This window comes from Alosa sapidissima, chromosome 10 (assembly GCF_018492685.1).
Source record: "Alosa sapidissima isolate fAloSap1 chromosome 10, fAloSap1.pri, whole genome shotgun sequence".
In the NCBI taxonomy this organism is placed as follows: domain Eukaryota; kingdom Metazoa; phylum Chordata; class Actinopteri; order Clupeiformes; family Clupeidae; genus Alosa; species Alosa sapidissima.
The window spans coordinates 7,430,255-7,447,336 of NC_055966.1; the positions used below are offsets into that span (position 1 = coordinate 7,430,255).

General features: G+C 50.9%; 1 protein-coding gene across 1 annotated transcript in view; it reads left to right on the forward strand.

Moving 5' to 3' along the window:
* The window catches only part of LOC121720892 (vacuolar protein sorting-associated protein 13B-like), a 304,282-nt gene that overhangs the window by 160,294 nt on the left and 126,906 nt on the right, over positions 1-17,082 (forward strand). Inside the window, exons 22-24 of the mRNA XM_042107363.1 lie at positions 3,352-3,586; positions 4,880-5,124; positions 16,661-16,876. Of these exons, the coding sequence (XP_041963297.1) occupies positions 3,352-3,586; positions 4,880-5,124; positions 16,661-16,876 (696 nt within the window). The remainder of the gene's footprint in view (positions 1-3,351; positions 3,587-4,879; positions 5,125-16,660; positions 16,877-17,082) is intronic.

Below are 17,082 nucleotides of genomic sequence, written 5' to 3' on the forward strand. Positions count from 1 at the left end.
TTCCCAAAGCCTTGTGTGAACTCTTTTCGAGCACATTTTCCAGTCACTCTGAGGTCAAGTGTCCGTGCCGGCGCTTGTGCTGCCATTCAGGAGGACATGCGAGAGCTGACACTCCAGCGCGCTGCCCCGAGGACCAGGGGTCATCACCGCAGACACAACCTCCTCCGCGCGGCTTCGCTCCCTGACCATGAGAACACGCTGCATTTTCCAGCGTGAATCAATGCATGGTCAGGGTACAGCTGGACGCGAGCAGGCCTGTTCCAAAAAGAGAAAGACAGAATGACAGCAAGAAATGGAGTGGGAACGAGAGAATTATAGAGTGATTCAGAGAGAGAGAGAGAGTGTGGAGCGGAGGGGGGAGGTGAAGGGGTCATCAGTGATTTTGCCAGCAGAGTTTCACTAGGCTTAGCTGTTTTCTGACCTCAGTTCCTTTAGCAACCCCCTAACACACCCCCTAACACACACACACACACACACACACACACACACACACACACACACACACACACACACACACACACACACACGGCCAGTCTCCCTGTCAGCCCCTCTGTGAGAGATTTGGGCCGAGGCTGTGTGTGTGTGAGGCGTCCCAGAGACTCTCCCAGGTTCATGTGAGGAGTGCTGGACGTGTGCACTAGCCCTGGCCGCCGCTGGCACATCACCCCCGCACCTCTCCAGCACGCCAGCCAGCCGCGGGAGCCATTAAAATGTCTTCAAATGATAGTCACTCACCACCGCAGTGGAAAAGGCCAGGAAACCCCATCGCAGTCGACGACCCCTGGACGAGTGCGCGAGACGTTCGACATTAACCAGGCTTGTAAACGGGGGGGGGGGGGGGGGGGGCATGTCTCTCCTCAGCGGATCACAAGGGACGTCTTTACGGGCCGCGTGTCCACTTCAGACACGCCAGAGCTGGGTCGCGCCGCTCGCCATAAAAGACCTGTCTCAAATGCTTGACCCAGGATGGCCTTGTTCAGCTCTTACCCCAGGGAATCCCCCCTCCTCCACACTGCCCACCCCACCCCACCCCACCCCACCCACAGTTCTGGACTCGGTGCCCACCTGTTAGTCAGATCCCCCAGAACAAAAAACACCCCCACATCCTCAAATCAGTCAGCTGGCCCCCCCTTCCTACTGTACTTATGTTAAGATATTCAGCTGTGACTAAAATGGACAGTGTGTGGGAATGCGCGAGCATGTGTTTCTCCTCCTCAGTGACCAGTGACCTAAGCCCTCTGCACGCACAGGAAAAGGCAAAGATTACGCTCTCTCTCCTCACGATTCAACACAGCTTGCCTCAGTTTTGGAATTAAAAAAGAATGAGCGAAAAAAAAAAAGAGGTATTTGTTTCTTTGTGGCTTGTTTCCCCCGAATACGTCGAAGATGTAGAAAGAAACGTTGACAACGTGCGGAGAGATTGATATTCGAGCATGTAGCATTTGGGAGCCCGAGCTCCGTCTTCCATTACACGTCTGTGCCGCATTTGAAGCGATTAGCTCGATGAGACATCGGTTGCCCTCCATGCGCCTGGCCGTAAAAGCTGAGCTTCCACCTCGCCTGTTATGGCCACTTTGTGGACGCCGTCTGCTGGTGTTTGCACACATGGTGGGCCAGTCCTTGCAGATGTTTAGAGGGGGTGTGTGTTTGTGTGTGTGTGTTTGTGTGTGTGTGTGTGTGTGTGTGTGTGTGTGTGTGTGCGCTTGTATTTTGAGCTGACTGTTACAGTCGGCTCAAGGTTCTGCAGGTATGCTGACGTTAAGCCCTGGGTCTCGTGTGTGAGTCTGCTTTAGAAGTTAACCCCTCACACGCGCACACACACACACACACACACACACACACACACACACACACACATCTGTCCCAGTGGCCTGCTGGAGAGGGGTCCTGCCTGCGCCGCCTCGAGGGGTGCGGTGGGATGGGCTGGGATGGGGGAGACGGTGGGGGGGGTTTAGGGGGTGCAAAACCTGGACGTGTCAGTGTGTGAGCGCGCTCCAATTTCAAACGCCGCTTTGAAGACTTAGGGCAAAGAGGAAACGGATTTAGACAAGCGTGTAACGGTATATCCTATCCCCCTGCCACGATGAAACAGTCACCTCACGCAGCCGCTACAAACGGCTTTCCTTCATTTTACTGTTTCTCGTGTGTGTGTGTGTGTGTGTGTGTGTGTGTCCTGTCACTATCACACAGGCCTAGTTCAACACAGCTGTGTTTTCCGTCCATCTGTGGTGGCGGTTTGTTCAATGAAGTCCTCAGACTCACCTACTCTGGGCTTTGGTCTGCCAACCAGACGAGTTGTGTCAAACACATACCATCTGCCCTATCTGACTCTGACTCCCTCCCTCTCTCTCTCTGTCTCCCTCTCTCTCTCTCTCTCTCTCTCTCTCTCCATCTCTCTCTGTCTCTCTCTTCTCCCACATCCTCTTCTTTCCCTCTTTACCTTTCCCTGTCCCCTTGTTCTCCTCTGTTTCTCTACTGCACCCTGACAGTCTGGTCTTTAATGAGCAGTCAGATGTGCATCCCCAGGCCCTGACGTTCCGTCAGCCGTCTGAAGCTCCCGCTATCCCCCGTCTCTCTGTGTCTCGCTCTACTGTATCTCTCTCTCTCTCTCTCTCCGTCTCCCTCTCTCTCTCTCTCTCTGTCTCTCTCTTCTCCCACATCCTCTTCGTTCCCTCTTTACCTTTTCCTGTCCCCTTGTTCTCCTCTGTTTCTCTGTGTCTCTGCTGATCCAGTGGAAAGCCCTGCGCCCTGACAGTCTGGTCTTTAATGAGCAGGCAGACATTCATCCCCAGGCCCTGACGTTCCGTCAGCCGTCTGAAGCTCCCACTTTGCCCCGTCTCTCTTTCTCTCACTTTCTCTCACTCTCTCTCTCACTCTCTCTCACTCTCTCTCTCTCTCGCTCTCCACCTCTCTCTGTCTGTCTGTGTCTCTCTCTCCGGGCCATCCTGGGAACTCCTCCACAGACCGCCACCACCACCGCCGCTGCTGCTGCGCCGTCGTCATCTGGCCCCTTATTTATTGCCTTCAGGTTATGGAACATGTAGCCCGGCCGCTCCAATGGCATTACCACACCGTAATGGGATAATGTTTCGTTGAGTGTCATGCGAAAGGTCTCTTTAAATTAGGATGATCGTTTTTAAAATGAATTTCGGTGGTTTCAGTGGAAATGGTGTAGGATGGGTTTTGTTGTGATAGACCAGCCCTCACTCTCTTGTGTTTGTGTGTGTGTGTGTGTGTGTGTGTGTGTGTGTTCGTGTTCTCTTCTCTCTTTTCTTTTCTCTCTCTCTCTCTATACATATATATATATATGTGTGTGTGTGTGTGTGTGTGTGTGATATGGTTTCTCCACAGCTGGAGCTGCAGTCGTGCTGTGTGTTTGTGCCCAACGACAGCCTCCCCTCCCCGAGCACCATCGTGTGTGGGGACATCCCGGGCACGGTGCGCAGCTGGTACCACAACCAGGCCACCATGCCTGGGACTCTGGTGGTCTGCCTGCCCCAGATCAGCGTGATGAGCGCGGGACACAAGTACACGGAGCCCCTGCAGGAGATCCCGTTCGTGGTTATCCGGCCCATACTGGAGGAGGGTATGTCATCTCCTGAAAACCCACATGTTCCTTGGCTCGGGCTCTTTTTTTAAAGAAAGAAAGAAAGAGTAAGATATGCCTGGTAAAAGTATGAAAGCATTAAAGCGCACCTGGTGTGAGAATTGACATAACCGTCTTTCTCACCGCAAGAATTTTCCCTCCCCACCAGAGCCACTGTTTTTTTCTCTCTCTCTCTCTCTCTCTCTCTCTCTCTCTCTCTCTCTCTCGTTCTCTCTCCCAGGCTGTAATGACCTCAGAATTGGCTATGGAGAATCGTGGAATTGAGAAGAAGCAGGGAAAAAAGAGGAGAGAACGAGAGAGAGGGAGATAGAGAGAGAGAGAGAGAGAAACAAAAAGACAGGAGGGAAGGAGTAAAAACAGTTACATCAGCCGAGCTGTCAGTGTCGCCGTTAAAATTAACAGCCCGTGCTTTTAGTAATGCATTTCTGCCCTTTGAAACAGGCCTCATCCTTCATGTTAAATGCGGCGGATCAAAGCAGTGAGAGCACAGAGAGTTGGGCATTGCCACCCTACCCCCGTCCCGCTGTGAGCTCGTGCCAGTACCCACATACTCTGGGCTGGCATCGGGCCTGGCATCCCACCAGCCTGGGGCCGTGCCACTGCGGCCTGGCGGTGTACACCTCTCCTCTCCGTGTGTGTCACGCAGAGCACTTCATAACAAACCGCCATTACGGCAGCACCGTGATCAATGGAGAGGAGGCCGGAACTTTGTAAACAGCAAAGACTTGAGAGAGAGAGAGAGACTGAGAGAGAGAGAAACTGAGAGAGAGAGAGAGAGAGAGAGAGAGAGAGAGAGAGATTTGTCTCGTGCCATTCAGAGGAAATGTATTGGCATGGGTCATTGTTTTGTCTACTGGGGAAGACGGCAGGTGGCTAGTCAAGGCCACTGCGCATAGTAACAATCACGCTTTTACATTTGACATTACACTCCGCCATCTGTTAGGCTGTGCATACAGTATACTCCCTCAGGATACTGACATGCGGTCATGTGAGTCCTGGCTGCACTTGCTGGGCCGTATACTCATGGCCATATTCATTCATATGGCCAGTTGTGGGCAGTATATTCATGAAATGTTTTTTCACAGTGGGTTGTTTTAGTATGTTAAGTTTTTGAGGGGGTAGTAAGGACTTTAATTTCTACTCAAGACTTTTGACTCAGCTATATATTGTTAAATTGTATCAGCACTAGTACCCAAATAGGCCTCCAAGAGTTCTCCTCAGAGTCATCCAAGGTTAACACACGTGTGTGCGTGTGTGTGTGTGTGTGTGTAGGTGATGCGTTCCCCTGGACGGTGAGCCTGAGCCAGTTCAGTGTGTACACCTTGCTGGGGCAGCAGCGGTCACTTAGCCTGCTGGAGCCCATGGGCTGCACCTCCACGCTGGCCGTCACCTCTCACAAGCTGCCCACACAGGCCACCTTCCCCCCCGTCGCCCCCGAGGGGCCCCACCCCCACGCCTTCATCGTGTGTCTGCACGTGGACCTGCAGCCGCTGCACCTCAAGTGCTCCAACCCACAGGTAAGCACAACACACACCTGTGTCACGGCACCTCAAGTGCTCCAACCCACAGGTAAGCACAACACACACCTGTGTCACGGCACCTCAAGTGCTCCAACCCACAGGTAAGCACAACACACACCTGTGTCACGGCACCTCAAGTGCTCCAACCCACAGGTAAGCACAACAAACACCTGTGTCACGGCACCTCAAGTGCTCCAACCCACAGGTAAACACAACACACACCTGTGTCACGGCACCTCAAGTGCTCCAACCCACAGGTAAACACAACACGCACCTGTGTCACGGCACCTCAGGTAGGCAGCCACTCTGAAGCAGTAAAGGCGATTCAAAACGAGTCAGAAAAGTCGAGACAGGACCAGTCGTCAAAATTTTTCGGTGTCCACCACTCTAGTTCATCCAAAACAAACCAGAAAAGGGACTCAAAGAGCTAAATACCGGAATTCTCCTATAAGTATGCTATGGAGATTGTCTGACACAAGAGTTAAGATTCAAGGGTCATTTGCATAGCAACTTGTCCAGTTAGAGTTCCTACTGTAGTTCAGCTCCTTCAATAAGCAAGCCATACTGGTTGTGTGGCCCCCTCATCATTAGTCATAGTGCAGATTGCTAGTTGTCCTGCCCAACCTACTCTCCCTCCATTTACAAGGATACAAGGATACAAGGAAGTTTATTGTCACATGCATATAGTTACTGGAAGTAAGAAATGCAGTGAAATTATGTCTGGTGTCAGCCTATTTGTGCATTAATGGGGGGGGTAAAAAGTGCAGTAGAAGAGGGGTTTAGTAGATTAAGTGGCAAGGGCTGCATAAAAAAGGTGGGGGAGGATTGGGATTGGGTGGGGGGCACCAACAAGGAGCACCCAAGAGCAACAGGGGCAAGGAAAAACTCCCAACATTTGAACCCTTTTAAACCTTTAAAGATGTTTCCACAAGTGTACTTTATTTGTGTACGCCATGACCATCAAGTTTAAATAAAGAGGTATCTGTTTTCTGGATTTGCCGTTATATGGCTGGATGACTTACTACCAGTTTTGACCAGTAGAATAAAGCCGGTATTAAATCCATTCCAGTCTAAAGCAGGCAGACGGCAGCTCTTGAAGCTCTCCTCTGCTCTTGCTATGCAGCGTGGGGGGACGGTCAGATCTGAACTGGGCTTATAACTCACATGGGAGTGCTGTCCTCCTCCTCTTCCTCCTCCCCCTGAGCCAGAGCCAGCGCCAGCGGAGGCCTGCTAGCCCTTCACTCAATCATACTGCTGCTGGGGAGGGCACTACCTGCTGCTGCTGCTGCTGCTGCTGCTGCTGCTGTCTAAGACTGGGAGCTCTACCTTGGTGATTTATGGACGAGTAATAAAGAGAGAGAAAGCCTGGCAGACTGGTCTCTCTCTCCATCTCCTTCTTTCACTCTGTCAATGTCTGGCAGCTTGTTCTGTCTCTCGCTCTCTCTCTCTCCCTCTCTCCCTTTCTCTCTCTCTCCCTCCCTCCCTCTCTCTCTCTCCCTCCCTCTCTCTCTCTCTCTCTCTCTCTCTCTCTCTCTCTCTCTCTCTCTCTTTCAACCCTCTTCAATCTGCCCCCGTAACTAATGCTGACAAACGGCTGCCCGGACTTGTGGGTAGTGTCTGCAGCAGAGCGTGGGCCGGGCAGGGCCGGCAGACATTACGCGGGTGCTGTATATCAAACTGGCCAATTAAAGTGCAGCCAGGGTTCCAGTGGAGCGGGCGGCCAGCCGGCGTCCTAAAGGCATCAGCTTAAATCTTCCCCTCTCCTTTAAGCCGGCCGCTCGGTCCAGGCTGGGGCCTGGCGGTGGGGGAGGGTCGGTGGTGGTGGTGGTGGTGGGGGGAGGAGGGGGATCTGGGCACTGCCCTCCCCAGGGTCGGGGGCTCGAGTGTGGGGCAGGGTCCTGCCGCCGAGGTGAGGTCTTTGATGTGAGCTCTGAACGTCCTGCTCAAAGCCGACCCAGCCCGGCCCGCTCCTGACGCACGCCAGGTCTAATGCGGCCCAAACGATTGCAGGTGTGTGGCCTGTCGGTGGGTTGTGATGCATGGACTGGCTCGACCGCGCACACACACACACACACACACTCACTCACTCACTCATACTTACTTTCAGGATTACACATACTCTATCTCTCACGCACGTACGCACACACACACACACACACAAACTCAACACACAGGTGCTATTAGCCTGGACAGACTGAAGTGCAGTCCTCCCACCCTCTCTCTTTATATTTCTCTCTCTCTTTGTCTCCCTTCTTCTCCACCCCATCTGTGTACACACTTTTATATGCATGTGTAGCATACCATTCAGCAGATGTCTGCTGAAGACCAGGCACTCAGGAGTGCTACTGTAGCTCCTCTGGGTGCCTACTGACACACACACACACACACGCATGCACGCACACACACACACACACACACACACACACACATACACACACACACATACACACAGACACAGACAGACACACACAGACAGACACACACAGACAGACACACACACACAGACACACACACACAGACACACACACACAGACACACACACACAGACACACACACACACACATACACGCGCCCGCCCGCCCGCGCGCGCTCTCCAGTGTGCTGATGTGGACATCCTGGAACAGAAGAGCAGGGCCTGCCTCAGTGCGGATCCTCTAATGATGGAAAAGTCCACGTGGTTTGGCTTGAGCACACAGCTGCACCAGTTGGGCCATCAGCGGCTCAGGAAGAACAGAGCAGAGCCGGGGATGATGGCCCCGTCCGGATTATTAGCAGATCACCCTGATTAATCACATCCCGTCTCAGGCCACCGCTCCACCACCACCACCACCTGCACCACCTCCACCAACAGCAGCAGCAGTAGCGGGAGGAGCAGGTTTTCCAGTCCGGATGGGGGAGGAAGCTGCTGGGCCTGTGAGCCAACTCGGGGAGGAGGAGATGCTCGGACAGGCACGCATCCAGATCAAACGCTGCAGGCCGAGTCCTAGGTAGCTGTGGACACGGCGATAAATAAAGCAGGGAGGCTTAGTACGAGGTAGCTGTGAACATGGTGATAAATAAAAATGGAAATGTTATAAAACAGATGAGGTCCAGATTGATTCAGGTTTAAACTTTTATCTTGGAGAGGAGAATCTAGTAGGCGCGTACCGAGACTAAATCTGGAGGCTGGTTCACAGCTGTAGCTCACTTTCCATTCCAACTTTTTTATGCAAATTTTGAACCGTTGAATTGGAGGTCCTGAGTGGAAATGTTTGAAATCTGCATAAAAATTAAGTTGAATAAGAAATGTATTTCCTCTAAAGGGGTTGGATCCCAATTGGCATATAATTTGACTATTGCTAATGGAAATGAGTGTGTTCGCATTAAGTAGCAGTTGTTGCGATTTTATTAGGTGTTTCCAGTAAAGTTGCCCTGACAACCCTTATTTTTGAACCCACAGCTGTTCACAGCTCCTCTCTTGATTAGGAAAGAGTCCATTTTTAACTTGCATAACACAGTGGATGGAAACTCGCATAGCCCCGCGTTTTCTGTAGCCAGATTTTCATGAATGCGCTTAGAATATGTGAATGAGTTTGTGTGGAGAGCCAGAGTGTGCCTGAGAGAGGGCTGGCCTGGGCCCAGCCCGTGGGCTAATGAGCCGTTACCTGCACTGGCCTCTCTGATGGACACAGGGCCAGACGCCGGGGCGGAGTGGACCTGGGCAGAGCTGAGGGTCCGAGTGCTCTGTGCTGTGAACCACAGAGGTTGTCGGGATCCAGATGTGTCAGTGAAGTATCTCTCCACTGTGACGGCCCTTTGTTAGCCATATTGAGTCTCATCTGAAAGCGATTAGTGCGTATTGCACACACACTACGGTACTTGGTAGCTTGGTTCTGAGCTACGTATGTTAACCATGTCACTTCGACACAGGTGAGCCTGAGCTAATGATTCTGTCTGCTTTGAGGTCAGCGCTCCTCATCGCATCTCAAAGCTGGAGCTGGATGGGGGGGTTCAGGGCACTGGTCTGGGACCAGCTGTGATGGGCAGGGATTATCTGTGGCGCGGGAGAGTAGCAGTGGAAACTGTGAATAATGCTTTGGCTGCTCCCGCTGCCTCATCACTGAAAATGCTCTCTGTTGTCTTGTTTATCCGCAGAGGCATGGAGATAAACAAAGGGGTGGTAAGGGTGTGTGTGTGTGTGTGTGTGTGTGTGTGTGTGTGTGTGTGTGTGTGTGTTAGGGGAGGTGGTTGTTATTGTCATGATTTAATTAGATTTGTGTAATGAGTGCAGCTGAACGCGAGAGCGTTCTGTTTTGATTCGCTGAGGGAAATGCCAAGGCTCATCATACGTGTTTTAATGGGGCGTCGTTTTGTTTTGACCAAGGCCAAATGAATATTGACATATCGCTGCACATTTGTATGAAACCACGTGCCTCTTGTTGTGTACTGCTCCCCACTGGCACACACACACACACACACACACACACACACACACACACACACACACACACACACACACACACACACACACAGTACCCCACCAGGGCCGGAACAACCTCTGCCCAAGTTTGCTCTGTATCCATTTGATCATTTTTTTCCACCCTGCTTTTATTCCCCCCAGACCTAACGCATGCACCAGTGCAGTGCCATAGAACATGTACCAAAAGAATGAGCTGCTTAAACCAAATTAAGGCAGCTAAGCAGATGCAGATCTGTCTGTAAGGAAGCGTATCCTGTGTGGCGAGGACAGAGGAAACCTGATCAGGCTGCCTCACTCCTCTCCTCTCCTGCCCTCTGCCTCCTCCTACTCCATCTCCTCCTCCTCCTTCTCCTCCACCTCCTTCTCCTCCACCTCCTCCTCCACCTCCTCATCCTCATCCTTCTCCTCCACCTCCTTCTTCTCCTCCTTCTCCTCCACCTCCTTCTCCTCCTCCTCCTCCTCCTCCTTCTCCTCCTAGCTGGTGTGCACTCCTCCTGCTCCTCCAGCGGTGTGGGTGCCCCTTACTGCCAGGAGTGGAGAGAGGCCTCACATCACACCGCACAACATACAACATATCTGTCTATCAGCACAGGCCATCCATCTACCTCAACACCAAACACACACCCCCCCCCCCCCCCCTCTCTCTCTCACACACACACACACACACACAATACGCATAGAGGCACACAACATGCAACACATATACCAATAGCTTCACTCCTCCATCAAACTCTCCACCCTACACATATGCACAGACATGCAGCACACACACACACAGACACTCATACACACACTTGCCCCCCTGGTTGCCTGCCTTGGGTTTCCAATCTGATCATCTTCAGCCGAAGTGGTAAAACTAATAGTAATTAGGCGGAGCCACCCGGCCTCAGATGTGGAGCCAACGCACGCAACAAAAGGGACCTCACAGCAGCCCTGCCTCCCCCTCACTTTCACAGCTGTGTGTGTGTGTGTGTGTGTGTGTGTGTCTGTATGTGTGTCTGTGTGTGTGTGTGTCTGTGTGTCTGTGTGTGTGTCTGTGTGTGTGTGTGTGTGTGTGTGTCTGTGTGTGTGTCTGTGTCCGTGTGTGTGTGTGTGTGTGTCCGTGTGTGTGTGTGAGCGGGTCCCTGAGCCAGCGTACGGAAGGCTTGTTGGATGGTTGATAGCTGGAAAATCCTAATGAAGTGAGTGGGCACATTGTGACAGAGAGGAGAGGAGAGGAGGGGGGAGAGAGGGAAGAGGAGGCAGTGCAGATGAGTGTACCATCACACTCAGTCCTCCTCTCCTTGTGCTCTCCCTCTTTCTCTCCCTCTCTCCCTCCCTCCCTCTCTCTCTTTCTCTCTCTCTTTCTCTCCCCCTGGCTCTCTCCTTTTTCTGAGTGGCGAGACCACCAGTTTTGTCACTCGCTCTTGCGTCATACGAAGCCTGGAACACCCAAGGTGAACTGTGGCTGGCGCACAAAGAATAAGAGCCATTTTTAGCAAGTGTGTGTGTGTGTGTGTGTGTGTGTGTGTGTGTGTGTGTGTCTGTGTGAGAGTCTGTGTGTGTGTGTGTGTGTGTTCATACAGGATGGGTTTTGATCTCCAGGGGTAGCAGTGAGAAGCCCACCCACTCCTCTCTCCCCCTCTGTTGCACATCTTGTGGTGGTAAAAGCCAGTGAGTTATAGCTGCCTGTACCAAACGCACCAGGGAGAGAAAGTCTGGGGACTGTGTGCAAGTGATTTTGAGCAATGGTGTGTGTGTGTGTGTGTGTGTGTGTGTGTGTGTGTGTGTGTGTGTGTGTGTCTGTGTGTGTCTGTGTGTGTCTGTGTGTGTCTGTCTGTCTGTATGTGTGTGTGTGTGTGTGTGTGTGTGTGTGTGTGTGTGTGAGTGTGAGTGTGTGTGTGTGTGTGTGTGTGTGTGTTTGTCGGAGTGTCAAAGTCAGTGCTGAGAATATAACTGTGTATGTGTGTGTCTGTGTCTGTGTCATAAGATTTGGGTCACACTCATGACCTCCACATTTCCAGTATCATCAGGATCACCCTGGCAAGAGCTGCACTTAGTAAACAAGGCCGACTTAGTCAGCAGGTGAGTGGCATCACCCCAGTCAGAGCCAGTTTTATATGGTGCCTTTAAACACACACACACACACACACACACACACACATACACATACACATACACACACACACGCACACACACACACAGTACATCATCCCCCAGTGTAGCCAAAACAACATCACTCTGGTGTGAGCCTGACCTCTGCTGTGCTGCTGACCCATGAGATCACAGTGGGCTCTGAAACGTTTCACACAGACTCTACTGCGGGCCGGTCGCCTCCGCTCAGACGCGGAGCCTGTCTGCCCGTGATGCATACAGTACGCGCTCTCATTTGATCCCTCCGCTAGTAATGAGTCGTCCTGTTCAAAGGGCTCCTCTGTAGTGCTGTCTGCAGGGCCTGCAGCTGCTGAGTGAAAGCTGCACAGTGCAAGAGCAGAGCTGTAGTGAAGTGTAGTGTAGTGCAGTGCAGTGCAGTGGTGCCGCTGGACCTAAAGCCGCCGGCTCTGCTCTCGGCTGGGCTTTTCAGCGGTGAGCGGCGAGAGTGATTGAGAGCGCTCTGGAGGAGATGGAGCGGCGGGCCGCCCACAGGCCTTTCCTGTGGCTTTGAGCTCGCCGAGCCCAGATGACAGCTCTCTGGAGCGGGAGAAGGAGAGAGAGGGAGAGAGGGAGGGAGGGAGTGGGAGCCGCAGGCCTGGAGAACAGCAGGCACTCACCTAACGCACACGCAACACGAGACAAGAGGTGGAGCTGGAACAGGACAGCGAGAGATGACAGGGAGAGTGAGTGGTCATGCCAATAAACCTTATTGAATTGACTTGAATTGAGCTGAGTGATGGAGAGAGTTCTAGAAGCCCTCACCTAACGTCCCAGCACACGAGAGGTAGACATGGAGAGGGCTGGAGGATGGAGAGAATGAGGGAAAGAGAGAGAGAGAAAGATGGACGTCCTCATTCTACCATACAGCGAGATTATCAGGAGACAAGAAGTGAAACCTGAACAGAGAGAAGAGGCGAGGAGCCATTGTTGGCATGACAACAGAAGATGGAGACCAAGAGCGAGGAGAGGAGCGAGACCATGTCAGTCATCACAGGAAGAAGAGGGAAAGAACAGAGAGAGGCGGCAGGAAGTGAGAGAGAGAGAGAGAGAAAGAGAGAGAAAGAGGAAAGGAAGAACAGACCCATGGAACCTGAACAAAGTGTTCAACTGCTGCAAGAGAACAAAGCAACAACAGACTGACAGACAGAGTGTGACAGAGGAAAGAAAATGTCACAGAGAGAGAGAGATGGATGACAACACAGCAACCCCCCCCCCCCCCCCCCCCCCCCAAACACACCCACACACACAGAGTGTGTGACAGACAGACAGAGGTTGTGGTAGGACAGGAATGGGGATTTGCAAGGCTGTGTAAGGCTGGAGAGTGAAGGGGTGAGTGGAGGTAACTAGGCACTGAGTGTTTGGGTAAATGAACTGGATTGAATTATCCTTATGCACTGACATCAGAGAGAGAGAGAGAGAGAGAGAGAGAGTGAGGGGTGGGCTGACAGTGACATTGTATGTCGCCCTCAGTCTGAACAGGCCACCTCAGGCTGTCTAAGGGCTTCTACATACTCAACGCACCCGACCGGTAGCGTGACGTCAGTAGCGTGACGTCAGTAGCGTGACGTGGTAGCGACAACGTGACGTCAAGATGACGTAGATCTTGCTGGCGCACCAGGATTTAACCCAGGTAGCGCAAGGTAGCGCACCACTCTTTTTTTTTCAGACGAGCACGACAAAGCGGAAACAGGAAGATGGACTAGTTCGAGGGCAAGTGAGAGTTGCATTGTTTTGTTACAGTCGTGAATTTTTAATAGTTTGCTGGATAAGTTAACAAAGTTACCAACGAGAGTTGCAACACATGGAATTAAGAGGAAAGAATAGAAACGATTTATTTTCAAACAAAGGAGATCTATTTAGGCCTGAACAAAATCTCTTTCCACTTCAGGAAATAACACAAACTCAGCCAGCTGCTAACTAGCTAGCCAGCTAACTAAACTGTTTAAATTATAAAAATTTCCCTCGGGATGACTAAAGTATCTATCTATCTATCTATCTATCTATCTATCTACTGTATCTATCTATCTATCTACCTACCTACCTACCTACCTACCTACCTACCTGTGCACACACCTTGGAAACTAGATGATAATGATGATGGTAGTTGTGAATAGTAGCAACCAAAGTCTGAAGTACCATCACAGAGGCTAGCTACTAGTGTTTCTTACTGCAGCTTCTTCTGCTGTGTAACGTAGTTAGCGTTAATATTTTCACAACAGCGACACCTCTGTTCAGGAGAATATTGCAACTAGTGTCGCGACCACCACGCGCGAGTATAAATGGTTACGGTGCTTCTGTGACGTCACATTGTCGCGCTACAGGTCGGGTGCGTCGAGTATGTGGGACGTTTAATGCTTTCTGCACTGGCTTCTCTCTCTCTCTCTCTCACTCTCACTCTCACTCTCACTCTCACTCTCACTCTCTCTCTCTCTCTTTGGCTCTCTCTTTGGCTCTTTCTCTCCCTATATGTCTGAGAGGCAGTGGCTATGTGGCAGACACATCTTTACTTTGTTCTCTCTTTCTTTCTGCATGTCTTGGATCTTTCTCTTGGTTGCTCTCTTTCTCTCACCCCCCCTCTCTCCCTCTCTATCTCTCTCTCCCTCTCTCTCTATTTCTGTCTCTCTCAGCAGCAGGTCTGGTATGGCAGGCAGCTGTCGACTGCTTGCTGTTACGCGCGAATGCAGCACTCCTTCCTGGTTGTGTTTGAAATGGCGCAATGCTGGGCTTTTCTCCTTTGATTTATGCTTATTTACGGAGTATGTTAGTGTGTGTGTGTGTGTGTGTGTCTTACTGGTATGTGTGCGCGTGCGTGCGTGCGTGCGTGCGTGTGTGTGTGTGTGTGTGTGTGTGTGTGTGTGTGTGTGTGTGTGTGTGTGTGTGTGTGTGTGTGTGTGCGCAATATGTGATTCCATGTAAGTGAAAGTGTGTGTATGTGCATGTTTGTGATGCATGTGTCTGACTGAGAGCATACAAATGTGTGTGTGTGTGTGTGTGTTGGAGTCTGTTTGGTGCTGAAGGGAAGCCCCTGGGGAGATAGGGATCTTGGAGAGAGAGAGAAAGAAAGGGAGAGAGGGAGAGAGAGAGGGTCCCTCTCAGCTCCAGCTATGAGCTCACTGCTCAGGACCGCTTCTCCCCCAAACGCACCGCACAAATAAATAAATATTAAAAAATCCCTCTCCATCCCTCTCCTCCCTCTCTCACTTTCTTTCACGCTCCCTCTCTCTTTCTCTCTTCCATTTCTCTCTTTCCATCTTTCTCTCTCTATCCCCCTCTCCCTTCATCCTTCCATCTCTCTTCCATCTGGTGTTTCCTTCTCTCTCTGTTTGTTTGATGCCGTGTTTCGAGGTTGGAACTCGTGCAAATTTGATATGCTTTCATTCAAATAAATGATTTAAACAAAAAAACAAAAAAAAAGCTTCATTCTGACACCCATTAGCTGCAGTTTCCAGTGTGGCCGTGTTGCCAAAGAAATGGATGACATGTTAAAAGCCCCTATATTATCAAACACTTGCAGGGCATGCCAGCTAACATGGCCAGAAATCAGAATGAAAGGACACACACTCACACACACACACACACACACACGCATGCACATGCATACACATGTAATATCATTCCTCTTTTCAGCCTGTCACTTTTTTTCGTGTGTAAGTGTTTGTCATTTAAAGGTACTTTGTGCTGTTTGCTGCAGGGGTCTTGTTTGGTGAATGTGTGTGAATGATTGTGTGAATATGTTTCTAAACATGCCTAATGTGTAGTGTGTCTATAGGGAGTGGGATGCAGTGTGTGTGTGTGTGTGTGTGTGTGTGTGTGTGTGGGAGTGATGAGGTGTGCTCTGGCCCTAATGTTTCCTGAGTGAGCGGCGTCTTAACAAGGCGCGGTATTACATGTCCATAAACCTGCCAGGCCCAATCAGCCTTAATCACCAGTGAGGCCTCAGCCGCATTCTTGCCCTCCCTCATAACACACACAAATACACACACACACACACACACACACACACACACACACACACACACACACACACACACCGGACCGCTCTCCTTCAAAGCACACACTCACATAGGATCTGTCCCACTCACGGCATGCAGATAGATACTGTAGGATCTTGGTTCCTCACTACACACACATACACACTTCTCTCAATTCAATTCAATTCAATTCAATAGAGCTTTATTAGCATGACAAAAATACACTGCCAAACCAATTCTTATGCAGGAAATTAGGAGTATTTAAAGGAAAAAAAAAAAAAAAATTCTCTCACACACACACACACACACACGGGATCTCTTGCGCATAATAAAAGCGTACACAGGATGTCTCTCTTTAGGAAATTTTGCTCTCTCTCTCTCTCTCTCTCTCTCTTTCTTTCACAGAGAGAGGTTGCTCTGATTGAGGGCCAGGGGATTTATTTTCTTCCCAGAGAAGCCATGCCATTAATGATGATGATTTTCGATTTTCCTTTCCACTACACTAGCTCTCTTTTTCTGCCCCCTCACTTAGATTATCGTTTAAGTGTCTAACAAGGATACAGATTGCATTCTGACTAAAGCTTGTGTATTGCTGTGCATTGTGTCCTTTCTAAAGTTCATCAAACTGATGATGGTTCAGTGTGGAGCTGTGTGTGTGTGTGTGTGTGTGTGTGAAGTGTAATATCAGTTTCAACACTCTCGTCTCTCAGTGTGGAGCTGCGGTGTGTGTGTGTGTGTGAAGTGTAATATCAGTTTTAACACTCCTGCTCTCTTCTCTCAGTGTGGAGTTGTGTTGTGTGTGTGAAGTGTAACATCAGTTTCAACACTCCCGCTCTCATCTCTCATTGTGGAGCTGTGTGTGTGTGTGTGTGTGTGTGTGTGTGTGTGTGTGTGTGTGTGTGTGTGTGTGTGTGTGTGTGTGTGTGTGAAGTGTAACATCAGTTTCAACAGTCCCGCGCTCTTCTCCCAGGTGCAGCTGCTGTATGAGCTGTTCCAGAGCTGGAGCTCCACCTGGTCTCGGCTGCAGAGGAGGGGCATCCTGCGCCAGGTGCCCGCTTTCCCCGATGCCCCTGCCAGCGCCGCCACGCCCGGCGGACCACAATCGCCCGTACCCAGCAGCGCCGGCACCGCTCCGCCAGACACCAGCACCTGCAGCCCATCCGCCGACCTCTGCTCCCCCACCGAGGTCAGAGGTCACGACCCCTCACACACAGCAGTCACATTCCTATTCCTACAGCCTATAGACACATTCCTATAGCGCTTATTGAACTTCATTCAAGTTCAACAGTAGCTTAGCAATTGAAGTGAGTCAACTTAGGCTTAGTTAACTTTTACAGTTTGACATTAACTAAAGTAGTATGTTTTAACCAACAACTTTACCAGCCCGTTAAT